The 24,856-nt window shown below is 51.0% G+C and overlaps 13 protein-coding genes across 13 annotated transcripts; 7 read left to right on the forward strand and 6 right to left on the reverse strand.

The window, feature by feature from the left end:
• The first annotated feature begins 14 nt into the window (after nucleotides 1-14).
• BJX67DRAFT_344322 (WD40 repeat domain-containing protein) lies at nucleotides 15-1,295 on the forward strand. The gene is made up of 3 exons (XM_071028238.1): nucleotides 15-54; nucleotides 103-358; nucleotides 416-1,295. The coding sequence occupies exons 1-3, from the start codon at nucleotides 45-47 to the stop codon at nucleotides 1,221-1,223; spliced, it is 1,074 nt and encodes a 357-aa protein (XP_070889635.1). The 5' UTR covers nucleotides 15-44; the 3' UTR covers nucleotides 1,224-1,295.
• A 135-nt stretch (nucleotides 1,296-1,430) lies between these two features.
• Nucleotides 1,431-2,318, reverse strand: BJX67DRAFT_377994 (ribose-5-phosphate isomerase RKI1; the record flags this gene model as incomplete). The annotated part of the gene is made up of 2 exons (XM_071032258.1): nucleotides 1,431-1,873; nucleotides 1,940-2,318. The coding sequence occupies 2 exons, from the start codon at nucleotides 2,316-2,318 to the stop codon at nucleotides 1,431-1,433; spliced, it is 822 nt and encodes a 273-aa protein (XP_070889636.1).
• Nucleotides 2,319-2,724: 406 nt separating this feature from the next.
• BJX67DRAFT_344326 (NEDD8-activating enzyme E1 regulatory subunit) lies at nucleotides 2,725-4,682 on the forward strand. Its single transcript, XM_071028239.1, has 2 exons — nucleotides 2,725-3,267; nucleotides 3,330-4,682. Exons 1-2 carry the CDS (start codon nucleotides 2,731-2,733, stop codon nucleotides 4,626-4,628), a joined length of 1,836 nt encoding a protein of 611 aa, XP_070889637.1. The 5' UTR covers nucleotides 2,725-2,730; the 3' UTR covers nucleotides 4,629-4,682.
• Nucleotides 4,683-4,830: 148 nt separating this feature from the next.
• BJX67DRAFT_245004 (putative ubiquitin-protein ligase (Asi3)) lies at nucleotides 4,831-8,251 on the forward strand. Its single transcript, XM_071026161.1, has 4 exons — nucleotides 4,831-5,023; nucleotides 5,096-5,496; nucleotides 5,548-8,027; nucleotides 8,079-8,251. The coding sequence occupies exons 2-3, from the start codon at nucleotides 5,143-5,145 to the stop codon at nucleotides 8,008-8,010; spliced, it is 2,817 nt and encodes a 938-aa protein (XP_070889638.1). The 5' UTR covers nucleotides 4,831-5,023; nucleotides 5,096-5,142; the 3' UTR covers nucleotides 8,011-8,027; nucleotides 8,079-8,251.
• Nucleotides 8,252-8,579: 328 nt separating this feature from the next.
• BJX67DRAFT_245007 (uncharacterized protein) lies at nucleotides 8,580-9,505 on the forward strand. Its single transcript, XM_071026162.1, has one exon. The coding sequence runs from the start codon at nucleotides 8,672-8,674 to the stop codon at nucleotides 9,365-9,367; it is 696 nt and encodes a 231-aa protein (XP_070889639.1). The 5' UTR covers nucleotides 8,580-8,671; the 3' UTR covers nucleotides 9,368-9,505.
• A 654-nt stretch (nucleotides 9,506-10,159) lies between these two features.
• On the reverse strand, nucleotides 10,160-11,343 carry BJX67DRAFT_344338 (CFEM domain-containing protein). The gene is made up of 3 exons (XM_071028240.1): nucleotides 11,264-11,343; nucleotides 11,071-11,209; nucleotides 10,160-11,011 (listed from the first exon to the last, which is right to left on the reverse strand). The coding sequence occupies exons 2-3, from the start codon at nucleotides 11,186-11,188 to the stop codon at nucleotides 10,644-10,646; spliced, it is 486 nt and encodes a 161-aa protein (XP_070889640.1). The 5' UTR covers nucleotides 11,189-11,209; nucleotides 11,264-11,343; the 3' UTR covers nucleotides 10,160-10,643.
• A 537-nt stretch (nucleotides 11,344-11,880) lies between these two features.
• Nucleotides 11,881-13,256, reverse strand: BJX67DRAFT_245021 (putative DNA polymerase delta subunit 4). The gene is made up of 4 exons (XM_071026163.1): nucleotides 12,793-13,256; nucleotides 12,671-12,738; nucleotides 12,410-12,605; nucleotides 11,881-12,222 (listed from the first exon to the last, which is right to left on the reverse strand). The coding sequence occupies exons 1-3, from the start codon at nucleotides 13,163-13,165 to the stop codon at nucleotides 12,462-12,464; spliced, it is 585 nt and encodes a 194-aa protein (XP_070889641.1). The 5' UTR covers nucleotides 13,166-13,256; the 3' UTR covers nucleotides 11,881-12,222; nucleotides 12,410-12,461.
• A 783-nt stretch (nucleotides 13,257-14,039) lies between these two features.
• BJX67DRAFT_390475 (arrestin C-terminal domain-containing protein) lies at nucleotides 14,040-15,787 on the forward strand (the record flags this gene model as incomplete). The annotated part of the gene is made up of 3 exons (XM_071034641.1): nucleotides 14,040-14,547; nucleotides 14,604-15,488; nucleotides 15,545-15,787. The coding sequence occupies exons 1-3, from the start codon at nucleotides 14,470-14,472 to the stop codon at nucleotides 15,785-15,787; spliced, it is 1,206 nt and encodes a 401-aa protein (XP_070889642.1). The 5' UTR covers nucleotides 14,040-14,469.
• A 118-nt stretch (nucleotides 15,788-15,905) lies between these two features.
• On the reverse strand, nucleotides 15,906-17,422 carry BJX67DRAFT_245277 (uncharacterized protein). Its single transcript, XM_071026165.1, has 3 exons — nucleotides 16,820-17,422; nucleotides 16,501-16,754; nucleotides 15,906-16,438 (listed from the first exon to the last, which is right to left on the reverse strand). The coding sequence occupies exons 1-3, from the start codon at nucleotides 17,099-17,101 to the stop codon at nucleotides 16,258-16,260; spliced, it is 717 nt and encodes a 238-aa protein (XP_070889643.1). The 5' UTR covers nucleotides 17,102-17,422; the 3' UTR covers nucleotides 15,906-16,257.
• A 659-nt stretch (nucleotides 17,423-18,081) lies between these two features.
• On the forward strand, nucleotides 18,082-19,513 carry BJX67DRAFT_378001 (tRNA-splicing endonuclease subunit sen54 N-term-domain-containing protein; the record flags this gene model as incomplete). The annotated part of the gene is made up of 3 exons (XM_071032259.1): nucleotides 18,082-18,197; nucleotides 18,250-19,025; nucleotides 19,077-19,513. The coding sequence occupies 3 exons, from the start codon at nucleotides 18,082-18,084 to the stop codon at nucleotides 19,511-19,513; spliced, it is 1,329 nt and encodes a 442-aa protein (XP_070889644.1).
• Nucleotides 19,514-20,056: 543 nt separating this feature from the next.
• Nucleotides 20,057-20,436, reverse strand: BJX67DRAFT_378002 (elongin C; the record flags this gene model as incomplete). The annotated part of the gene is made up of 2 exons (XM_071032260.1): nucleotides 20,057-20,244; nucleotides 20,310-20,436. The coding sequence occupies 2 exons, from the start codon at nucleotides 20,434-20,436 to the stop codon at nucleotides 20,057-20,059; spliced, it is 315 nt and encodes a 104-aa protein (XP_070889645.1).
• Nucleotides 20,437-20,943: 507 nt separating this feature from the next.
• On the forward strand, nucleotides 20,944-21,976 carry BJX67DRAFT_378003 (SDR family NAD(P)-dependent oxidoreductase; the record flags this gene model as incomplete). Its single annotated transcript, XM_071032261.1, has 3 exons — nucleotides 20,944-21,279; nucleotides 21,338-21,728; nucleotides 21,819-21,976. The coding sequence occupies 3 exons, from the start codon at nucleotides 20,944-20,946 to the stop codon at nucleotides 21,974-21,976; spliced, it is 885 nt and encodes a 294-aa protein (XP_070889646.1).
• A 247-nt stretch (nucleotides 21,977-22,223) lies between these two features.
• Nucleotides 22,224-24,616, reverse strand: BJX67DRAFT_370120 (E1 ubiquitin-activating protein ubaB; the record flags this gene model as incomplete). The annotated part of the gene is made up of 9 exons (XM_071030876.1): nucleotides 22,224-22,844; nucleotides 22,898-23,010; nucleotides 23,070-23,245; nucleotides 23,306-23,582; nucleotides 23,634-23,698; nucleotides 23,752-23,876; nucleotides 23,926-24,162; nucleotides 24,289-24,459; nucleotides 24,557-24,616. 9 exons carry the CDS (start codon nucleotides 24,614-24,616, stop codon nucleotides 22,224-22,226), a joined length of 1,845 nt encoding a protein of 614 aa, XP_070889647.1.
• Nucleotides 24,617-24,856: the final 240 nt, after the last annotated feature.

The following is a 24,856-nucleotide window of genomic DNA, read 5'->3' on the forward strand; positions in this document are numbered from 1 at the left end:
AATGCAAAGCTCCAAGGTACCGCAGTCATTGTGCTCAGAGAAAAATGACTTCGAGTAAGTTCAAGTCGCTATGTACTTATTGGGGTATACTGACTTTCCTAGATCAATTCACAATCTCCTCCCCGCCGACAGACGCTATTTCAGCATTGAAGTTCTCTCCCGCCTCAGATTCGACACGATTCGTCGTGTCTTCATGGGATAAGAATGTCTATGTCTACGACCTGCGAGACGAGAACGGGAATACGGGCGAAGGGAAGCTACTACAGAAGTTTGAGCATCGGGCGCCCGTGTTGGACGTATGTTTTGGTGCTACTGAAGACGAGATCTACACAGCTGGTTTAGATTGGGACGTGAAGAGGTGAGTGCGCTGTTTCTCCCCGAACATCCACGGCATGGGTAAGCTCACTGTCTTCAGGATTGATCTAGTAACATCTACCCAAAACGTCCTCAGTAGCCATGATGCGGGAGTCCGAAGTGTCGTCTATAGCAAGGAGCATAACATGGTTATATCTGCATCCTGGGATACTACCTTGCATGTTCATCGCATGAGTGAAGATCGAAGCACTGTCGCCGCGTCCACTATAATTCCACTACCCTCGAAACCCTTTTCTATGTCTCTCACAGCCACCAAACTTGTGGTCGCCATGGCCTCACGAACACTGCACATTTACGACCTAAAAGCACTGTCGACCCTCACAGGCGAGTCAGAGGGGCCGAACCCGAGCAAGGTAGAGGTGGAACCCTGGCAGCGGAGGGAGAGCAGTCTGAAGTTCATGACGCGCTCTGTTGCTTGTATGCCTGACGACGCTGGATATGCATCCTCGAGCATCGAAGGTCGAGTGGCTGTCGAATGGTTCGATCCGTCCGCTGAGTCTCAGGCGCGAAAATATGCTTTCAAGTGCCATCGCCAGGCGTCGGAGGATGTCGATGTGGTATATCCTGTTAATGCGCTGGCATTTCACCCTATCCATGGTACATTTGCGTCTGGAGGAGGTGACGGTGTCGTCGCTCTTTGGGACGGTATTGCGAAGAGGAGGATCAGGCAGTATCAGAAGTACCCTTCCAGTGTAGCTGCGGTGGCCTTCAGCTCTAATGGAAAATATCTCGCGATTGCCATTAGTCCCGGCTATGAGAGTGGACAAGATGATTTCGTTGATGGAACGGTCAGGATCTATGTGCGCGAACTTGGGGAAACTGAAGCTAAGGGGAAAGGTGCAAAATAGGGCGAGACACTATCTGCCTTGACAAGAATGGACTACGACTGGCACGCAGATCAAGCAGGCTCTGGTATAACATTCTTTATTAATTTTATCGCTGCCCCAAGTCGGCACTGACAATTCAATCTATGTAGTCTCTAAATTGTATCATTGATATCATCTTCATCATTGCTGTACACGGTCTGTATACGTTCCCCAGGTCATGGGAGCGGCTCAGAGCGGGGCCTTCCTGACGGAGACTGAGCCATCAGGCATGCCAAAGTAAGCAGCAATGGGCCGCTGGCCACCGATGCCGCCAGCAGCTTGGGCCTGAGGGCCAGTTAGGCCAGAGAAGATACCCACATCTAACACACCGGAAATTTGTTTGATTGCCCACGAGAGAGCGTCGACTTCCCAAACGCCTCCTTTCCCGCTGCCATCTTGACCAGCTGCTACATCCGCCTTCGTAAGGAGAGTGGGGAATGGCGCATCAATTATGAAAAAGCCCTGGTCAGTTCGTAGAGGAGTTTCCTTTTCGCCAAGCTGAAGACGAATGGCTGGCTGGATACTGCCCAGCTGCCTCAGAGCAGTCAGGACACGGGAAGCGGCGATCGGAGCAACTTCTATTGGGATGTATTTCCACCCGGAGAGGAGGCGCGACTGCAGCTTGCGCGAATCTGTGGCAAAAGAGATGCAAGTAAGCTACTGAGAGGGTGATCCAATGCGCGAAGCTAGTCACATACCGGCAACACAGACGAACTCCTTGGCTTGGAGGGCCACGATCTTCTCTTGGAAAAGGCAAGCGCCACCGCCCTTGATGAGGTTCAGCTCATCATCCACCTCGTCTGCGCCATCAAACGCGATGTCCAGAACTGTTCCCTCTGGAAGAGAGTCGAAATCCACGGCCGTGAGCCCCGCCGAGATAATTAGCTGCTTCGACTGAAAGCCGGTTGGCACATATTTGGTAGCAGATGTATCTATGCCTGAGTCCTTAATAGCTTCGACGACATAAACGATTGTAGAACCACTGCCGATACCAACTAATTTGGCGTCTTTAGGGTAGTGGTTCGCAACAGCCGCTTTGCCAGCGGCGCGTTTCGCAGCTTCAACTAGTTCGGCCATTGTGGACTGGAAACGGACAGGACGGGTCGAAGATGGAAACGAGAGAGCACTGAGGGTGCAAGGACGAAGGGAGGCGAATGCAGGATGACAGAAAGTGGACCTGACCCGGAGACTGCAGATGTACCTTTTAATATGTGGGTATGTCCGGGGGAGAGATGGCCGGTGGGGGTGAACTCCAGCCCGAAGTGACCTTTCTCGGTGGGAACCAAGGACCACTTCCCTGAGACGGAGGGGGCCAACCCGCAGGAAATATCTCATCGCAAGTGGTCCCTACGACAGCTGCACTTCCTTGAATGGTGTGCGTTACGGACAGAAGATCTTCCCCCATACCAAAAATCACATCGCCAAAATCCCAGCAGCCTTTGGTGGGGTGCAGTGTCGTCATAGGCTTGGCAGCCTCAGTCCTCTCGAAATGCTGCACTCACGTGACCTTAGCCGGATTATTAATGATGCACAATGGAGCCTGGAAATACTAACAGTTATCAATCTCGTCAACACGAAGCACAGCTTGCTGTCTGCTTCTTCGCTGCTCTCGCTTGTCTTTCTGTTACTTGACAGCGCCTATCGTCTTGATATGACTTCAGAATTTCCTCAATCACTTGTTGGCCCTTCTTCTAAAGAACGGAAGTATGATCGTCAGCTGCGGCTCTGGGCTGCTAGCGGACAGCAAGCTCTCGAAAATTCCCGGGTGCTGCTGGTCAACTCCGATGGTCCCTGGGGGGGTGGAAACACTGGAGTATTTGGCGTAGTTGGCGTCGAAACGCTCAAGAATCTTGTTCTTCCGGGAATTGGGGGCTTTACGATTGTCGACCCTGCAGTGGTTACCGAACCAGACCTTGGTGTGAACTTCTTCCTCGAAGATGAAAGCTTGGGCAAGTCTAGAGCTGAGGAGACATGTCGGCTATTAAAAGAGTTGAATCCGGACGTAGAGGGCGCCTTCTATTCCAAGGTATACCTGAATTCAGGGGTTAGATTCCACGCTGATTTCTCATGCTAATGATTATACGCCAGCATATTGCAGAAATACTTCAGGAGGACACCGAGTTTTTGTCTCAACATAAGTTGATTCTAGTATCTGGTCCCGTAAACCGGTCGATGTTGCAGTCTCTCTGCAGGGCCGCCAAGTCGCTGGGGATTCCCGTCATATATACTCGGTCCGCTGGATTCTATTCCGTCTTCTCCCTCCAGCTGCCTACTGTGTTCCCGATAGTAGAGACGCATCCAGATCCAGAATCAACGCAGGATCTTCGCCTTCTTGATCCCTGGCCCGAGCTGGCAGAGGCCGGTGCTAGTATTAGCAATCTAGACAATCTCGACGACCATCAACACGGCCACGTCCCGTATGTACTATTGCTTCTCCATTATTTGGAAAAGTGGAAAGAGGCTCATGACGGCAATGCCCCGTCGAACTATAAGGAGAAATCGGAGTTCAGGGAGCTAGTGCGGTCAAACGCGAGGACGAATAACCCGCAAGGCGGGGAAGAGAACTACGATGAGGCTGTGGCTGCTGTCCTGAAATCGCTGAATCCATTCAGCTTACGCAGCTCAACCAGGGAAATCTTCGATTTGGAAGAATGCAAAAAATTGACCGCGGACTCGGCTGAGTTTTGGGTCATCGCATCTGCAGTCCGCGAATTCTATGAGCAACATCGAGTGCTTCCCCTTCCTGGCTCGCTCCCTGACATGAAAGCCCAGTCAGCAGACTATGTCTCATTGCAGAATCTCTACAAAAGCAAGGCCAGGAAAGATGTTGCAGAAGTCGCGAAGACCATCAGAAGGATTGAGTCTGAGCTCGGGCGCTCCACCGAGATCTCCGTCAGGGACATTGAAATATTTTGCAAAAACGCGTCCCATATCCAGGTGATTCGGGGTCGCGATATTCCGCTGGTGGCTGGAGACACCCAAACGCAGAAGCCCATTCGAACTGAGCTTGGAGATGATGAGTCACATATTCCTATTTTCCTTGCTTTCGAAATCTTGGATGCTGTGGTGACAGGAATCCAAGAAGGGAAGTATTCTGAGGGGTCCCTGGGCGATGACTCCGTATGGTCCTCGGAGCTTGATCGTATTCTTGGTGATATTGCGTCGGACGTCTCAAACCCCACCGACAATGATGCCCGTGAACGGGTTTTGGAAGCTACACGGGAGCTCCGACGAACAGAGGGCGGAGAGCTGCACAACATCTCTTCCCTTACTGGTGGCTTAGTGGCGCAGGAATCTCTGAAAGTAATTACTCGGCAGTATGTGCCTTTGGATAATACGTGCATCTTCAACGGCATCCGCAGCAGCAGCACTATGTACAAGCTTTAGTATAGTGGCTATGATACACGGTTTTAAGATATGAATCTATGAACTACCAGTGGCCGTCAGTCAGTACGTTGGTAAATTCCCCCTCCGGCTATACAAGTCTTGGCAATAGCACGTGCGCAGAAACAACGATTGCCTCTTCAGGTCTAGTGGCGGAGTCGGGAGTGACGCTGGAGTGTGGAGGCATGGCCAGAGCGTCTCATCTCAGACAACTCTCAACTTCCATCCGCCAAATGGCGCCTGCTTCTCGCTCTCGCTACGCCACGTACCGAACTTGGCTTCTTCCAGGGACGTTGAATCTTCTGGCTCCTTCATTTATCATGCTCACAGTCTGATTCCACTACCTCCGTCCACTTCGGCATTTCACCTGCCTCCGGAGGTGCCGGCGTCACACATCGGTCCGATTCACCTATACCTGTCCGCTTACCTCGGACGGCCTTGATCTAATGCGATAATGTCTTTACAAGCAGCCGAGAAATTCTTGGCCCCTACAAATGCCTCCGCATTGCCCTCTTCTATGCCCTCGCTGAACGCATCTTTGGCCCCGCGTGATCTACTTTCGCTCCCCCTCCGAGGCCTCCAACGCGCCGAATCATTCGCCTTTTCTTTCCTTCCTGGGCGAATCTCAAGGCTGGTTGGGCTGCAGGATATGGCTGCAAACTTTTGGAATGCGCCTGGCGCGGGACCGGAAAGGAATGTTGTGGCAGCTGCGACCCAGGCCGTTGGGGATGCTGCCAGGGAGGCCGTGGCTGAGGCCGCGATCCAGCCCGATTCCAGTCTCCATTTCACAGACTTTCTACAAGCTGCCATAAAGTTCAGTGGCTTCTTCTCCTACTTAACCAGTCGGTGGTCGCTCGCTTGCTTTACAGTGGTGAGATAGATCGTCCTCGCGTTAAGGCCCCGAAGCTCTAACATCTCCAAGGCGCTTGTTTTAAATAGGATCACGATATACGCTTCTACACGGCGGCATTTGCACTTAAACTGGGCTAGACGCCTTGCCTTGCGCGTCATTCCCATCCTGCTCTTGATCTCCCAGATACACGATCTTCTTCGGACTATTAAATGCCAGACGTCGCCCGACTACTCCGAATTTCGTTATGGCGCCCCCGAGAAACGCCTCTCGTTGGATCACGGTGGTAATGGGGGTTTCCTCTACTCTCTAAGTTCCCTTTTCCTTCCTTGGGAGACAGACCAGCAATCATGCGGTGCTATGAACATGAGCCGCGTTGGATCCGAAATTCCCTTTGGCTCGTTCAAACTACTGTGGCCTGTCTTTTTACGACTGTGCCTCAGCCACTTTGTGGAGACACTCTCATGCTCTTTGCAAGGGAGGCCTGTTGTCACGGAAGGAGGCATGTCAATTTTTGAACACTCGCTCTCTTTTGCAGAAGCCGAGTCCACCATCAGCCAGTCCCTTGGCTTGGGTTTCTTCGGCTCGTCGAAGCTAAGCACCAGCGGAGACAAGGCCGGCGACGCTCCCCGCTCGGTATTCCACCTGATGACCAAGGCAGAGATTTTAGAACGAATGAATGCCACGCCGGAGTTGCTCCTGATTGCTTTGATATCTTGCTGCCACTGCCTCTCCTCTAATGTGTTGGATGTTCTCGGAAAGCAGAGCAGATACCGCTTGCTTAACACCGCTTTCTGGGGCCTCTGTTTCATGGCAACGATGACATGGGGTCTAGCTGGTGGTTCGTCTCTGGGGGCTGACGATACGTCTCTAAGATTCCCAACAGTTTGCGTAGTGGGCTTCGTCCCACATCTATTGATCCTGTGCGGCATTTTCGTGTGTGGCACAATTTATTCCCTTGCCCTTTGCATAACGGCTTTCTCACTGCCATCCGACGTTCCTCAACAACTGTCCTTGCGTGAAAGATTCTGTCTAGCGTATGAGAATATGCAGGGATCTGCCCAGGTCGGCAGCGTCCGCATCAATCGACACGAGGATTTCTACACTACTCTACTCAGAGTCGGATACACCGCCCTGACTGCTGCTAGTGAAGCCGTCTTTCTCAATGAAGGGAGGGGTGTCGTTGCTCATAGTATGACATGGTTAGAGGAGGACAGGCTCTCTGAAATTCAACAATCGCGACGAAGGAACTCGCTCCATCAAAAGCCGGATTCTCGGGCCAGCGACCTGCCATTTGAGGGCGGAGAGCTTGTTGCTTTCGAGGTCCAAGAGGCCTCACCACAATGGGAAAGTGGCTATGGCCGAGAGAAGAAGATCGAGAAGCCTAAGGGCAAGTCCCGATCCACGCGCTACCAAAATAATTCTGGTGGCGTCGGTGCATTTCGAGGACTCTTTCGGTTTTACCAAGGGATTTCATTCTTCCGCGCTATTTTCTATCTCATGTTTAGGTGGCTCGCTTTCATCTCCGATAAAGTCCTAGCACAGGTCGGTATCACAGCTCGTCCTCAGTGGGTAAAGGGTATCGTGGGACAGCAAGGAAGGGCGGCAACTGAGAAACCGGGGAAAATCATGGGGGAAACGCTTGACTTTTGGATGCTCACAGATGAAGGGGAACTACAACTCCCTAAAAACAACGAATTCGACGTCGAGGCTGAGATGAGAAAAAGGGAGCGCTTGAACACAGGCACCTGGCTTGCGACGGACGAACAGCGGTTAGACGAGAAGCTCTACAATTGGTGGAAAGCAGGTGGCTCGTGGGGAAATCAAGATGAGAGCCCAGATTATAATCCACCCGAAGAGGATTGGGATGACACAACTAGTGTTGTTTCCACCACAACTACTACCGACTCCGAATGGGAGGATGATTCGGATGGTCGACAGACGCCTACACAGCTTGACCCGTTTCCGGGACAGTATTCCCGAGAAGGTACCCCGACTCAAGACTTGCTCATGGATGTGGGTTCCTTTGCACGACTCCTTGATCCGCACGATGAAGAAACTCGACAGGAGGCGCGGATCTTAGCCGCTCATCTCAATGCCGGACGTGAAGGACGACTCCTTACTCGGCGCCGATACCAAGAACAAGTCGAACGCCAAAGAGCGCGAGTCCTCCTCACCTCCCGACTGCGCCGTCTAGCATCTCAGGACCGTGCCCGTGACGGGCATCAAAAACCCACCTCACAAGAGGAGTCAGAAATTCTTGAAAAACTCATCCTCGTCAAGCGCTCACACACTTCATCTGCCTCAGACACTTCTCCCAAAGAACAATCTTGGGAGTCCGGCGCCTCAGGCCTCGGAGCCAGTGGACCGCCATGCGTCGTCTGCCAGACAAACTCGCGCTCTATCATCGTCTGGCCATGTCGATGTCTATGTATATGTGAAGATTGCAGAGTGAGCTTAGCGATGAATAACTTTGGAAGCTGCGTGACGTGTCGACAGGAAGTCGGCGGCTTTGTACGTTTATGGGTGCCATAAGGGTTGTTCATTGGTTGGTATGACAGTCATTCGATACTTGAGTTTACGTTGATATCCCTGTTTATTAGTGTGTGATGATACTCCGGATGCAAGTGGTATAAGATACTGAATTCAATGTCCGAGTCTGGAAGCAAATGTACCTCCTCTCTGCAGGCGCAGGTTTTTGGATGGCCACACCAGTTGGAATCATCGAATCCAGACCAGAGGATATTCCAACCTTCAACATGGAGCCCATAATCTTGCATTATCCTACCATCTTGGGCTATTCAAATGCTAGTCATCAGTTACAGTTACTGAAGAGTTGACGTGTGTTAAAGATCCCAAAAAAAGCCCCTGTTCAGTGAGAGAAAGATCCATGGGCTAAGACATTGAGTGAATATACAACCTGGGCCCCAAACCTCTCCTTCCTCTGCACCAATATGCGTTATTTATGATATATGGTCAGAATCATCACTCAGTGTTACAAGTGCACGGCACCCTCTTTGGTCTTTCTTTTTCTTATGATACTGCCTCCCATATCGATTTTAATTCAAGATCTTTCTCTTCATACTCTTCAACACCTGCCACCTGCTATCATCACACCACGTTCTTTACCGTCCCTCATTCTTATCCTTAAGTCAGCAACGGACAAGGCATCATAATTGGATTTTCCCTGGCAACCATGTCTTCAAGACCCCAACCAGAAGACGATGACCCCCATTCTTCCGGGTACGAAGGAGACATAAGCGACGGATTTTCGATCAGCGGTGCATCTGACGACGAGTCCCCATCTCGTACTTCCTCCGATGAAGGTGTAGACGAGAGCAACCAGGCAGACCGCGAGACGGTATGGGTTGGCTACAGCTCGCGCGCCTCCGCAACAGAAGATGTTACCCAGGCCCTTGCTGAGGGTGAAAATGAAGATGATTCTCGATTTGGGATCATCTGGATTGGGTGTTCTATCAGGGATATGGGACTGACAGATTACCGGGGGATACTCGACGCGGCTTATACCGCCGAATTGGCCCATATCGAAAACATCCAAGTTTTGGAGGGTATAGGAGAGACAGATAACGAAGTGAGCGATGCGGACAGTACGGGGGGAAGGCCTGTAAGTCACTTCTTTCTCCCTCCTCTCTTCCTCTTCCTCTTTTTCTTCCTCTTGTTGCTGTTGATCTTCTTGCGTTGCTTGATACGGTTCTCTTTGGGCTGCGGATGTTCATCCCCTTCGTCCTCCTCGTTGGATTGCTCATCTTCGTCCTCTGTTTCCTCGGTGTTCCCCTCTTTAATCCCCTGCCTTCTGGCGTTCATCTGGTCCAGGAACTCATCGGTCGAAGGCAGTCCCTGTCCGATTCACATAAGCAACAGACATGCGTGATCACAACCCCCCCAGGACTTACCACATAAGCTCCAATACCCAGCTCGGCCTCCACCTGTTCTGCTGCATCGATGACACTTCCCCGAAACCCAAGTTCTCCCTTTATACCACGAACTACCGACCAAAGCACCCGTGCGGCAATCTGTCCTACCGTTAGTACAACCCCAACCTGGACTCGAAAGAGGAATTCACCAAGGTACAAATCACCCCAGATATAACAGCGAACCAAGGCTCAAGCATGTTTCTAACAGGCACAAAACCAGAGATTAGTCCGCCAGTCGCCTTCTCGCAAACGCTTAGCTGCACATCGACGGCTCGAGCAATCTGATATAGATGGCTGCAAAAAAGCATGATTTGTGACACAAGAAGAACCGCAACGATAAGAAAAACATTTGCTGCTCGAAGATCTGGGAGGTTGATAGAGCGTCTTGTTGGTCGTTTACGTCTTCGAGGCCGTACCGGCATGGAGGCTGTCGGTTATCTTGTGTTGCCTCTGTTTTTCTTTCTTGGTTGGCCTATTCTGAGATTTCTTTTTTATTTTTCACTGGGTGTTTGAATCGACGGCTGGAGTGGAGGTTTTTGAGGTTCTGGAGTTTGTGCTTGAGATGTTGTTGCTGGTGGTGGTCTTCTGGATGAAAAGGGCAGGAGCGACGGAAGTCCACTCCCACCCCAAAGGGTTCTCCATTATGGTGGCAGTGAATATGGGTTCATCTTTTCTCGGCAACATATAGGACTGGGTAAAGCCGATATTAGGAGGTTTTCAATTCTAAAAGCCCTGGCTGTTAAGCAATCCTTAGATATCAATAGAAGGATAGCAAACACCGCCAGAGTACATTGCTGCCAGGGTAAACAATGCAAAGTATCAGGCCCTTCCTATTACTGATAGGAACTTTGTTATTATCACCTTCAAAATATCTAGCGGAGTTATTAGCTTCTATTTTATTACTACTTTTTGTGTTTACCTACTGTTGAGTAAAGATATATTAGCCCTAACTTAGTAGGGTATACTATGCAACTTTCCCTGTTCTTACGATTTCCATCCAAAATTGATCCGAATCAATGTTTCTCGCTATAGAAAACGATAAATTGACAGAGGAAACTTGGTGCTGGTGGTTTTGGGGGGAGGGGGGACGTCGACAAACACACACAAACAGCATGCATTTTTACAACCACATAGCAAAATTACATGCCCAGTAGCGACAAACTCGTTTCATTAGAACCCAGTTTCCTGGGTCGAAGATCAAGATACGCAGATCATATCACTCCTGCCCATACTTCAAAGTAGATACCCGGCAACAGCGGCTGCGGCCACGCCTGCAAACGCACCACTAGGGCCTGGGGTCACCGCACCTCCGACAAAAGGTGGCGATGGGGAAGTCGAATCCGACGGCGAGTTCTGGGCTGAGGTAGATGGCGCCACTGACGAAGAAGTAACTGCGGTCGACGAAGGCGACATCGGGGGGTTTGGCGTAGGAAGAGTCACGACGGGCCCCGAATGCCCCGGAGATGAACCCGTTGTTGGAGCGGCGGGCTCAGTTTCCTCAGACGTGGTTGGGTTGCTTTGCGTCGTCGAGCCAGTTACAGGGGGAATTGAGATTGGAACTCCGACACTGGAACATTCGGCTGTTACAGCGTTGGAAACGGCTTTATATATGTTAGATATAGATGATGTAGGCCAATTTTATCACGATATGGGAGCTAACAAGACTGATCTTGGACGTTACATGACTGCTGAACGCAGGGAGTCACTTCGGAGACGAGAGCGGGCTGTCGGCAGTGGCAGGCGAAATCGGTCAGGGAGGAGCAGCCGTCGTGGGACATGGCGGCTAGGAAGCACTGGATCTGTTGGAACTGTAAGCATTCTTCTAAGGGGCCATTGGATGTTGGGCGGCATACAGAACATTCTGGAAGATCTATGCCTTGGGCGTTTGTAAGACTGGCGCCGAAAAGGACGATGATGAGCTGGCAAAGCCTCATGTTGTCGAGGAATATAATATGGGCTTGAACTCGGGATTTCTGGGCGTTTGGGTTCTGAATTGACCGAATGTGAAGTTTGTGTCCAGATACCGCCTTTCTCTGGGGATATGAGCTCACTTTATAAGCTTGGAGAACAGCAGCCCCCTAAGAGGTTCGTATCACATGCGTTCGAACATGAGGTTCCCTTGATATCGACGACTATTGGGCGATATACCAGTAGGTACTCCTGGTTCGTTGAACAGAGATACCCGTTGATGCGTTGACGGTGGCACAAGCTAGCGAATGTAAGATATTGATGTAACGTCGAGGATGGGAGAGCGCCTCTTCCTTGGGCAAGCTGTGTTCTGCAATTGACGTATTCGGGGGAAAATGCTTGTTTAGTACTCAGGCGGAATCAATGTATACGAGAGACGGGGAATAGAGAGACCTTCTAGAGTACTGAGATAGTTCGGGCATGGGAAAGTGAGCTACTATAGGTGCTGCATTGAAACAAGGAGCTTGTTAAGGAAAATTCAGTTGTCATATTCAGAGACCATGGTCCACGTCATCACCACAAGCCTGTAGTGAGCGCCTGGTTAATTAGATGAAGACAGTGGGACTTGTCGTGGATGCACCGCGCTCGGGGAGCACAATCCGAAGAAGCCTACTGTCCGTAGTAGCACGTTCTCTCGTGATGGGAGTTCGCCACAGGGAGGGTAGGACAAGTTAAATGAGATACAACTAGGGGGGAGCGGCTGGGCTCGTTGTGATCTTCGGGAAGGGGAGTCAATCATGAGAGCAGAACCAAGCGGCGAAAGTCCGCGGTTTATTTCTCACAGGCGTACATTTGCAGGAAAACCTCCTGGGACTTGTGGTCAGACTCCTGGACAAGGGCGTCTCTGTCAAATTGACAATTAGATATCAAAGGACAACCTCGTCGGATGCATCTACTGGGCAAGGAGCTGGTAACTCATGGATGATAAGAATAGATGTGGTATTGGTATCGCAGAAAGTTGACATCCAAAAAGTCTGTCCAGTGCGCCCCAACGCCCAGCCACGTTTTGTTCCCAAATAACGCCAACATACATTTCAAAACCTGCCTCGAGAAACCTGACGCAAAATGTAAGCAGGGTAGATATCACGACAACAATTCATCGATGTACGCTCGCTGCCCTGCGGTAGCATCTTGCTTGAGCAGGATCGAGAGAACTTCGATCGGAGGGTTGAGCTTGAGGGAGTCTGCTCTCCTCCAGCGTTTTAAACGGGCAATTCCGATGCAGGGCTGAGCAGCGTGAGCTGGTTAATTCACCACCTATATGTTGAGCCACAAATCCGGGAGGAACATACCCCATATTGGCTAGAAAGATCAAAGTGCCGCAGGATCTTCTCTTCCAGCGCGAGATCGTCGTGGTGAACTATCAAAAAGGTAAGGGGGCGACCAACAGAATGACTGCAGACAGGACACTCACATCTGGGTCCCTGGCTTTTCGACTCCTCTTTGTTCCAATACTCCTGTAGCTGCTTTTTGGTGATCTTAGTCGCTGTCTTTTCGTCCTCTGACAATGGTTGCTGGATTTCTGCCTTTGCCTGTTGTCTCACGGCAAGTTCCGCCACATGGGGTTGTGGTTGCGGTGGCTCAGCGATGTCGGATTCAACGGCGTCTGTCGGTGAAGGTTTATCAGAAATATCTATGGCGAGGGGTTCGAGAGCCTTCGTTTTGTCTGACGGCGTGGGTGTGGCAGCTGATGGCTTCGTGATTCGAGACTTTGCACCAAAGGAGAGAACGGGCTGGTTGGAGCGAGTGGAGGCAGTCTTGCCTCCTCGACGATGTGCGGTCGGCATTTTCTATTGGATTGGTTGCTCGAAGCTAGGAATTAAAGAGACGCTTGAGACTTGTTTGAGGAGGGTGCGCAAAGAAGGTGAGTTCGGACCATGAGGAGGAAATCTGGTCCAGGTTCCAGGTTCCACGTGGGGGAACGATGTCTTGCCTGTTGCGCAGGGCAACCAAGCCAATCTTGGCTCAACACCATCTCGCCCTTGGGGAGTTTCAGAAGAGGACAGCTTGAAGCAATTTATGTTCATTAATTCCCCACCGATAGTCTTCTTGTATTCTTTGTAGAAGGGACAGACATCATCTCAATGCATGTTTGTGGATCGAGTGGGACGCTCATTCCCTGGCTGCACTTGTAGACGAAGAGCCTCAGGGTATACTAGAGACATCGAGGGGAATTTGGCAGACAGACGAAGATGTCACATAATCTTTTTGATAATGCATAAATTCTCGCAACATTATACTACACTTCCGCCCGTTAAAGTCTTGCTCGAGGTTTTCACGATACCTTTATCTGGCCGCAGCATCGCGGGATTGTCCATAACACTCGGCAGAATGACTTATCCTATGGTGGAGTCGTGCTGTCAGGCAGGCCTGGGCCTTCGCCTCAGGGCGTGTTGGATGATCTCGAAAAAGCGAAGGATGACCTCGAGAGACGATATTCAAGGAAGGAAAACGAAAGCATTCCACGTTGGAGCGAAAGATCCGCTTTCTTGGCCCCGCATAAAAGGGTGAATTTAATTGGAAGCACAAGAACAGACGAAGAAAATGATCACGGCTCACAGCAGTCACGGCTGAGAGCTGAAGGGCCAAAAGAGGACGGACTCTGCGATTTGCAGATCGCAAAGTCAGCGCTCACTCCACAGGCGACCAAGCGAAGTCGTTCTCTGATCCTCAGCCCAAGCGCTGCTCTCCCCATCTTCAACTTCCCCACCTCCTCGGCGCCAGCAACTGCAAACTCGCCCTCCTCGGCGCCTTCTCCCCTTCTTTGCGGCTCAAATTATCAAATCTGTGAAACTTGCATCTTCAAGGCGTCCTATTCAGCCCCCCACATTGTTGTCCTTACTCTCCCTTTGGGAGCCGCCGAGTTCGTGTTTGGCCGATCCCGCACTGCGACAGCCGCTTCCCACGCCTTGACTGTCGCACGGCTGTCCGCGTCGCCGGATCCTCCGCCCTCTTTTTGACGACTCGAGCCCTCTATGAAACTTTCAAGCGTATCGACGTTATCGAGCCTATATAGTCCGCACATAATCCCTGGAGCGCGTTCTCCTCACCTACCACCTGCCGATGGTGGTGCGGGAGCTGCGCTCTCACAATGGCCGCCTTCGTGCGAGTGTCAGGACCGCCAAATGGCAACTTTCTAATCGGTTATCCGGGCATATCTGCGACTATGGTGAGTTCTGCCCTGTTGATTTCGTGCACATGCGTCCTCGCGCTGACCATCACCAGCCCCGTATTGAAGGGAAAGTCGAGATCAGGCCGAGCGTCGGCATCACAGCTCCCGTTAACGTATCCCTCGTTACTGTATCTCTCGTCCGTCGCGAAACGATTCATCCCTCGGCAGATTCGGTCGCGAAGAAGCGTCTAGCGCCTCCGAGGAAGGATATCACTGATATTGTTGGGAAAGAAATGCTCCTTTTCCGCTGTCCAGCAGGCCGTGAATACGAGGAGGTGCTGTCCATGGACTTGCCTTTCGTCCTGTTCATTCCATTCGGACGAGGAGGACCAGACGCATCCAGACGAGTTCCACCAGCCAGTTTGCAACTCCCCAGTCGCACCGCGGAAACATATTATGAAATTGTGGTGATGGTACAGCAAGGACACTCAGACCAGAGAAAGTATGCGTTTCCAGTTCCTATCGCGCGATACGACACCCTATCAACATTTGGAATGTATAACCGCCCGGAGTCCGCGGAACAAGTATCGGATCATTTGGTGACATTGGGCATTTCCTTGCCACGGTGGTCGTACGGCCCGCTCGATCCAGTGAGCGTCTACGTTAAACTGTCGCCAAATCCCGACTGGATCAGCAAAGCGAGGAAAGTCACGATAAACAAGATAACCATCGGCATCGACGAAGAAATAATCTATAACCACGAGGGCGACGAGCCCCAACGGAAGGTTAAACAATTGACGAAACGAACTGAGCCTATTGGCGTGAAGATGCCCCCAACGGGTTTTCTGACCAACATGGGTCTAGTGTTTCCAGCGAAGGATATGCGCGACGCAGAGGGTGTCCTCCCTCGAGGAAAGCCGGGGTTTCCAACGTACGCGGTTAGTGGGTTTACCACCACGGCAAGCTTGTACAAAATCGAGTACTACCTAACAGTCAAGGTATGTCCATCCAATACACAAGCCCTGCACTCGAAATCACAGGCTAACTTCGTCAGGCTCATTTGACCTCCGCAAGAGACATCATCATCCGGCAGCCAATCGTGGTTTGCCCACTCGACCACGCTGGCTGCAAAGAGGAGATGGAAGCTATTGAACAAGCTGCTCGAGAGGCCGCCCATATCAATCCGGACAACCCCTTACTACCTTTACCCTCAATAGTGCGGCCATCGGATCCTAATGGCCTCCACCATCTTGGAGTGGCGGTGGTTGGGAACCAAAAAAAGCCTCTAATAGACTAAGCTAACCCGGAAGCTATTTTAGGGTTCTAGCAGAAACCGAGGAGGGATCCCATTTACTCGCGTCAGAGGGCCACTCCTCCCCTTCGTCCCCCGTTCACAGCTTGGGGTAATGGGCCAGTTTGTTCCGGCTATTGTCAGCCTACGCAATACGGACAGGCAACCTGTCGCCCTACAATTCTGCTGCCTGAAGAAGCAGAACAGTTATGTCTTACGAAAGCATTGGTTCCGGAGTTCACAGTTTTTGCATGATATTCGTCGACATCCTTTGTATTTAGTGCTTTTGTTGGCGAGAGGCTTGGGAATGGTGTGGGGTGTCTGGTTTGGGTTCTTGGTCGCAACTCTCAAGTTATGTCTTTTTATTACGTGTATTATTCAATATCTGGGAAGTAGCGCGCTTGTCAATAGAGCTACACGCAATTCCGCTAGGCGTCCACTTTATTCCGTAAGCACTGAGACAATTGCAGGCCCGCTCACGATCCTTCTGAACGAGACCCCTGGCGCTCCTCCTGCAGCTCCTCCTGCCGCAGGAACTTGATGCTAAATTCAATCTTGAATTCACCACTCGGGATCCTCCAGGTTTGTGGTGTCTGCCATGACCCACTCTTGATAGAAGCATAGCAGCGCACCGGAAAGAGAATCAAGTGAACAAGTCTATAAAAACGCGAATTAGTTACGTTCAGTAGGAAGCTGAGGCAAGAAAAGGGAAAACTGACCCAACAAGCAATCCAGAAATCAGCCCAATACCCAGGACGACAATCACCGCCTTCGCAATTGCCACTGCCCCTTCATCAGGGAGCCACGAGTCGGGCGACTCGTTGAAGTTCCGTGCTAGTGCGTCTGGACCTACACTGGCTGTGTAGACGACCGCCACAGCGTCAACGATCAAATTCACCCCGAGCCAGAGAGGCCGCCGGGAGTGTCTGAGACGGGCCATATTGAGGGATGAGATAATGAAGGTTAGGATACTCTGCTGTCTGTTAGCTTTCTTCAGGGGTAAGCACTGGGGGGGAATGGGGTGCTTGATAAACGTACGATGGCGAACATGGTTTGCAGTCGGGTTTGGAGACCCCAGAATATGTAGTAGCCATGTGGAGAAATCGCGCCGATGGCGATGGCTGTTAGGTCGAAGAGGAAGGCGATAATTGACAAAGCCGCTGAGATGTGCGTGAGGATTATTGTTGCTCGAACCCCTGGTTCTTTCTGTTGGGGCGTAGTGGTGAGGTCTTGGGTTTGATCTCCAGGGAGGTTATACTCGCCGGCCTCGAGGGCCTCTGAATCGGCGAGGAGAGGGGTGGAGTCCGAGGTGGATGCCATGGGTGAAGGCTTCTCAGGAGAAAACGAAGGCAAGCCTACAAATGTTTCGGGGAGTAAATATGTTGAATGTTAGAGCAGATGAAGAGGACACCTTGCTCCATCGAGGGTCGACTGCAATGAAATAGCCCTGGCTTGGGTGGCTACCCTGAAGGTGCTTGTTCTTTCTCAGGTTCGTGTGAGACGGCCAGGCAGTTACATTTTCCAGTCTCAGTGGGGGGCAGATATCTATAGCCTTGCGAGCGAGTTTGTGGATGGTCGAAAGACGCAGGATCGTACCCCTCAGTTTGGGCGGAGGAGCACGGATTCTCATTCACCTCAGATCGTCGCAGTCAACGACATTCTGATCAATTGAACCACGGCCAAAGCATCTCCATGCTGCATTCGTGCGTTCTGAACACGGAAAGTTTGGAGACATATTCAATGAGAGAGGTAATTCGATCTATTTACCAATCTCGAGGAAACCCATCGCCAGACAGAGGGTATTCGGATCCAGATCTTGAGGCCCCTGGTCCCGAGATCCGTCGATAGCCCTCAGGTGGTCTTTGAGCATTTCTAGAACTGTCTGATATTGGTGAGAAGAAGCGCCGTATGTATTTAGGGCGTTAGTAAGATTCGTCGAGATCTGCTGTGGTTGTTAGGCGGGACGGCCCTTACGCACACAGTTGCTTCAAGTCTCATACCTGCACGAGGATTTTGTTATGGTCAATTCTGCTCTTGACTCTTCTGTCAAGCTCGGATTCCATGTCTCCCAAGAATTATGCACCAGAGAAAAGCAGACGAAAGCCACTGTGGGGAAGATCTGGACCAGAGACGAAATGTGGAACTGGTTTGGCTGGAGCTTGACTGATACGAATCACCTGAACTTTTTTTTATCGCAGCTCTTCATGCTCCCTTGTTCTTCCTCACACCACCCTTTGGAACCCTTCGGTCGAAGGATTTGTCTATTAAACTTAACCTAAAGTTGATGCACAGACTTCGGAATGGTGGATCTGGACGAAGCTGCAATCAACAGTCCGTCGAACGACGCAACGGGTCATCTCGACGTGGACCTGACGGACGAGACCCAGGACTTTCGCATGCTCAACAACCTCTCCTTGTCAGTCTTGAGAGCTCCGCTCACCTCCGGGTTGAGATACTAACTTCCCTAGCCTGACAGATACTCCCGAGGCCTCTCTTCCGAAACGAGGAGAAAAGGACTTCGAACCAAACCCGACGCTCTTCCAAGCCGACGTCCTTTCTGCCTCTCGGCGGGCGATGCACAATGCCCTCTCATACCCTCGGTTACATAATCCAAAGAATATTGTTGTTGGAGTTTACGCTCCTAATGGACCTGCACCTGCACCCTCCGCGACATCCAAGCTAGACACAATCGCCGAGCACTCTCCGGGCAAGAAACCCGCACCAACCTCAATCGGTGTCTCCCCGGATGCTTGCGTCTACGTCACGAATCCTAAAGGACAGCTCTTCAGGACAATTGGACAGGCAGATCGCTGGAGCCGGATATGGCTACTGCCCGAAGAGGCCCTATATCTCCTTGAGAGAGGGAGCCTGGATATCAGATGGCCCCGGTGCGCTGTAGGAGACGGTGAGGAAGATGATGTTGAAGACTCTGGGATACCGATGAGCTTGCAGGCTGCATATGCGTGTTTCCTCGGACATGGTGGGTTAACCATGGAGAGGTTCTCCGTTTACACAGGTCTCAGACGCTTGGGTTACACTGTCATCCGAGCGCCTGGATGGACGCAGGACAGTAATATTGAAGCGGCGGGCGCTAAGTCGAGCGATGAGTTGGAAAATCAGTTACTCAGACGGCAGGGACCCGGCCTCGCGGGTATCTTTACGAGATTCCTGGAATGGCTTCATGCTTCCCCACCGACCACGGCAATGGGGCCTGTTGTTGGCTTCGGGTTCCACCGTGGCTATGGTATATCCTCCCTGCTCACATCTGAAATAATATGCTCATGTTCTCTCCAAGTTGACCTTTTTCGCAAACTCTCGTTAATCCCTTATTACGACCCTGCCACCGCCTCTCCTTCCTCTGCAACGCTGCCTTACGCCGTTGTTTTCCATGTCTACAAACCCTCTACGCATATTCGTAAGTCCGCTCCTCCGAGTCCCGACTTCAGGATAGCGGTTGTCAATACTCGAACCAATACCACAATGCCTACCCTGTCCCAAATCGGGACTCTACTTGAGAGTACACCATTCGATCCTCCCGCGGCTAATAAGCCACTCTACGTACGATTACGGCATGGACAGCGGAATGTCATCCTCGCTGCCGTCGATCAAGGTGTCGTGAGTTATCTGAGGGTTGCAGATGCAGCCTTTGGAAAGGAAAAAATCTACCAGTCGCAGGCAGTCCGTGGCAACAAGCAACGCGGACCGCCCCGAAACAAATTCAAAAAGCAATAATCGATTGCAACCCTAGAAACAACCAGTAACTGTCATCTTAAAGAGCACGGCCATCGCGGCACCAATGAGAAGCGACTTGTCTCCCCCGGAATGAAACCTTGATCCGATGGGATGGATAAAGGCTGAATAAAAGGGACATGCTTCTGATCTGCCATCATATATAGAGCCCCTAGCCACCGAGTCAGGCTAGGCGCAGATGCCAGATGGCGTAAACAAGCCGCCTTCAATGCATATGGCTTTGAGGGGCTGTATTCCAGCACGAGAAGGACCTCATACTGCATCACACAACATAGCCTCTACGACTTATGAAAGATGACACGAAAGAAATATGTTGATTCTATAATGAAATGTGTACATACCCGGTACTCCAAGAATGCCATTTGTAGTTGAGAAAATACCAAGCACGAAGACCAAGCCAGTAAGACTCCATGGACCCATATGCTGCCGGACCATGTACCATCAATTTTTCCCACCGCGTAACCTAGAAGCCTGTTAGCCCGGGGCCTGAAGAGCCCATTCTAGCACGCACACGCGAATGACATATCATGTATCCAGATAATCTGCGGCCATCAATAATTCCAGGCACAGCTCTGGTGGAATGTCCATATCCGGGACGTTCGTTTGGTCCTTGTTCTTCTCATTGTAGCAGAAATATTCGCAGACTTTCTCGAGGACAACCCCGCTCAGGTTTTCGAAGACACAGCGACCGGATAACGCTTCTGAGAATTTGCCTGTAGTTACGAGGGCTGGTTAGAGAAGAACAGGGCTTTTCTCTTATGCACAGGAAGAGACGAACTTGAAGTGTCAAGCATGCGGCGTATCGTGCCGGAGACACATGCTGTGCTTCGTGGGATTATGAACTCGAAGCCGTCGCCGGATACGAGCGTAACGTATTCGGCTTGTGGTGATTCTGAAGAGGACATGGTTGAGACTTGAGATGCGGGGAATGAAGATCAAAACCGGGGGAAAGAAAGCGACAAAAGGGAGCGCCTAAAGGTGGTCTGTGCTCAAGCTCTGCGTCGCTGAGACCAAGTCTCGACCCCTCTTTTGATATGCAATTGCTTGAATTTCATGCAGGTGGATACTCATCAGTTCCTGGAAGCCCACTTGCTTGCAGTGGCCGTATCATCTTGACATTGGCGAGCACCTCCTGAGTGAGCGAATGGGAATTGATTCACGGGGACGACGACTCCCCATACGTACGCCAACCTGAGCTTCTTTCATCTGTATAGGAAGCACAAATGCATCGAGCCAGGATCTCCTTGCGTGGAATCTCGGGGACTATTTCTCCCTGTCGCCAGCTATTCCTGAATCGTACTTTCAGTTGCTCTGTGGGCAGAAATATTCTATCCCGATCATTCACCTCCTACACCCAACCCCCCAACAGCACCCAATTTCATCCTTCTAATAGACTTTCCGACCGAATATGCATGATTACCGGGGGAAGCTCCGGGATTGGATTCGCCGTCGCAGATCGATTTCTTCAGGAGGGCGCCAGCCAGATCATTCTAGTTGGACGGTCGTATGAGCGTCTCCAAAGTGCGGCGACGCAACTAGAGTCCCGTGCACTAGGACACGCTACTGCTACTCGGTTGGCCGACGAGGATACGGATGGTGTAGCTACCCGGGCTCCTGAAGAGGATCAGACACAGAATTCAGCTCCCTCCACACCTGGCACGTTGGTCAAACCGTCAGATCGGATAAGCTTGCTCGTAGGCGATGTATCAGATGCTGCGGTGTGGACGAGGGAGCTGGAGAGTGCAATGGTATGTTTGCTTCTACTTTTCCACACCTCCAGTGATGGGACTAACCCACTACGACTAGCAAAACGTCAGTATCCTCGTCAACGCAGCCGGAATTTCGATATCCACTGTCCTGCCGAGGACAGACCCAAGCGATATCACCCAAATCCTGCGTACAAATCTCGAAGGATCCCTCCTTACCTCGCGTGCCTTCGTGCGCGCCTCGATTCGAAACCGGATGAAGAATCGCACGGGCGACGGCCTCACCCCTAGCCCCTCCAAGTGCATTATCAACGTATCATCCCTCCTCGCTCTAAAGGGCGGCACCGGTACTGTGCCTTACGCCGCGTCTAAAGCTGGGATCCTGGGCCTCACACGGTCATTGACTGTTGAGGCGGCGAAGACGCTACGTAATCAGGTTATTCGCTCTAATGCGATTGTACCAGGGTACATTGAGACGCCTATGATTGCCGGTACGTTCGCGGTCAACCCCATTGGCTTGGTACCCCGAACAGGGAGAAGCTTCGCAGTAGACGAAATATTGACTCATGATTCGCGAATAGACTTCAGTCAGGCCGAGAACGACAAGCTGAAGAATGAGATCCCGCTCCGGCGGTTCGGACAACCCCAGGAGGTTGCCGATGCGGCCGTATTCCTTGCTGAAAATGAGTACGCGAATAATTGTGTGATTAATCTAGATGGGGGACTTAGTGCTCTTTAATTTGGCTTGCGAACGGACGTATATGTGGAAGGCCTGGGATTGAACGCCAATTTACGATAAGTGTACGATATAAACAAAGATGGCAGGCCGTAAATTTTATTCTTAGCAGACATTCGTAAGGGTAGTGTAGTATGTTACATGAGGGACTTGACCCAAAAGACTGAAGCAAAGTTCAACCAGAATATGCCGGCGGATAAGAAGAGAACAAGAACGATATATCAAACCGAAGTCGCTGTTAACGCCGTCTTCAGTCATCGTCGTCGATCAAGATCGCGCCTCCTCCGCCTTCGTCTAGGTTGATGGGATTTGATTTGTCCCCGTCCGAGATATATACGCCAGCCACCCGTTTCGTCGGGGGATCTCCATTCAGCTCGATGCCGGCTTCTTCAGAGTCGCGTTTCCGCTTGCCCAAATGCGAAGTACCGTTTGTCTGGTTACTTTCGGGAGCCGGGGTGGGTGCTTCTGGTTTTCGAAGGATATTGGGTAATTTGTCAAAGACGATCGTCTGCTCCTGGGAAGAAGTGTCTTGCAGAGTGACGACCTCAAGTTGAAGGTTGACACGAGGTTTCTCGTCTTCGTCAATAACAGTGATAAAGCTTGAAGCCTTAACGCCGAACTCAGATAGCTTCCTGGGCAGGTTGTCTTCGAGATCCGGGTCGTAGATGACACCTTGCTCGGTGCTGATTGAGAATTCGTCTCCATACCCAAGGTTCTGTCGGAGTACATTTTCGACAAGGTCACTGAGTGTGGCTCGGTTCAAGTCAATTTTGACTTTTGTATTGAGGACGGAACATATAGGGCAATAAGGATTTGGAGGATTTAGTGAGTCGGAGTTGATTGCGCGAGCTCCAGAGCGTTCAAGGAAGATCTGGATTGGGAAGTGCATCAGTACACGGTTACTGTAGGGATAGAGAATTCTACCATCTTCGCTTGCCCGTAGTCATCTTTCAGGACCTTCAGAGCCTGTAAAACACAGAGTCCGGCAGTCATTGCGTTTGTGGTTGCGATTGCTGGAATGATATTACCCGCCATCTCTGGGAAGTAGATAAGTCAGGAAGGCAATTTGGAGTGCGTTGAAATTATGAAGACATACGCTTTGTGTCAAACTTGGACTTGCGGTCGATCTTGAATATTGTTGCCCGCAAATTGGCACTCGCAGTGACAAAATCCAACGTATCGACATCATCTTTATCGAAAGTTATGATTGCGTTGGAATTGCCGTCTTCCGACTCTTGAAGCTTCTTCAGCCGTTTACTTAATCGGTCCAAGCTAAGTAATCTGTCAGCGGTTTGAGGGAGCGAGAGGTGAACATTAGGTAGTGGTTCAGACCTGTCCTTGAAAACAGCGAGATTTTCGGATTGATTCCAGACTCGTTGATCATCCGAAGAAATTGCTGGCTCGACGGATAACGCTTCCTCCAGCTCCTTTAGGTCGAGTGGCTCCGGGGGTTCTCGTGTCTTCCACATGTCCTCCATTCCACGAAGTCGGTTGATATCTTCTTTAAAGACCTTACCGAAGACCTTTTGCGCAAATTCAGCGGACCCCATGGATGTGCGAATCTCTTGGAGCGCTCTGGCCTCCTTTCGTAAATTCTCAATTTCATCCGCTATCGCCGTGTTAGATGGGCACCGAAACGGGATCTATAGCTATAACGAACCATTGTCTGCATCGGCCGAGTAGTCGAATTCGTCAGAGTCAGTCTCGCTTGTCCCGAATAACTCCCTTCAAGCCATTAGTCAACTGTGATGGAAAAGTGTAGGCATATAGGCACTTACGGCAAGAGGTAGCTCTTAGCCCAGACAATGCAGTGGATAGGCTGGCTCGGTGTACTCCGGATAGTGCACACCGGGAAAGACTTGGGTACCTCTTTGGAGTTGCAATCGTAACACTCGGTTTTGCTCTGAGCAAATTAGCGCGTAGTGCGGGTCAGAAGATAGATATGCGCCAACCTTCTTGATAACTTGAACTTGGCCGTTGAAGCCCGTCGTTCCACTTTCGATCAACGGTACGTCCGCAGCTAAGCACATTTTATTGACATGACGCCGGGCGTCGAGGTTATCCAGGGCATTAAATACGACGTTAAAGGTCGCAAACCAATCCACATCAAATTGGCTATCTTTGATGTTCGCATGGTAAGCTTCGATCTTTGCGCTGGGCTGAAACTTCTGCGCAACCTCCTTGGCAACCTAACACTCCGGCTCTGTCAGAGTTCTTCCATGAAAACATATTGACCGAATCTCAGTGAACGATGGACTCGTGCAGGGCGACGGGGGAACAGGCGATGACACAAAGGCTCGGGTACGGCAACGTACTAAAGCTTTTGATTTCTTAATGTGTTCATGTCTAAAAAGGAACTGGCGATTCAGGTTGCTGAGGTCTATCGTGTCGAGGTCGATTAGATGTATTTCGCCGAATCCGGTGAGCAAGAGGTTCTTGAGCAACTCGCAGCCGATACCACCGGCGCCGACTAGAAGCACTCGTGACTGGAAGCGTAGGAGCAGAGAGTCAGCAGCATATTCGCAATCCAGTAAAGCATAGCCAAAGGCATCAAAATACGACTTGAGGGAGACATGAGAGTACCTCTTTGATGCGGTTGGCCAGGGTGCCGAGAGAGCGCTTCAGATAAGTGTCCCGCGTCATCATGAGGGCGCGCAAGGCGAATCGGTACTCAGAAAGAAGATGGAGGACAACAAATGAAGAAAAAAGACATTGCAAAGTTAAGGACTGAAAGGTAGAGACTGTACTGCGGATGACGGGGAAAATCAGGGCGTGCTTGAAGGGAAGGAGGTCGGAGGAATCTTAAAAGAGAGGCAGGCCGCTTGCTTTGGAGGAGATGAAAGAGAAATGACGAACCGACAAACCTCAAACAATCCCTCGGTT

The sequence above is a fragment of the Aspergillus lucknowensis genome (assembly GCF_044049455.1).
Source record: "Aspergillus lucknowensis strain CBS 449.75 chromosome Unknown BJX67scaffold_5, whole genome shotgun sequence".
NCBI classification, from domain to species: domain Eukaryota; kingdom Fungi; phylum Ascomycota; class Eurotiomycetes; order Eurotiales; family Aspergillaceae; genus Aspergillus; species Aspergillus lucknowensis.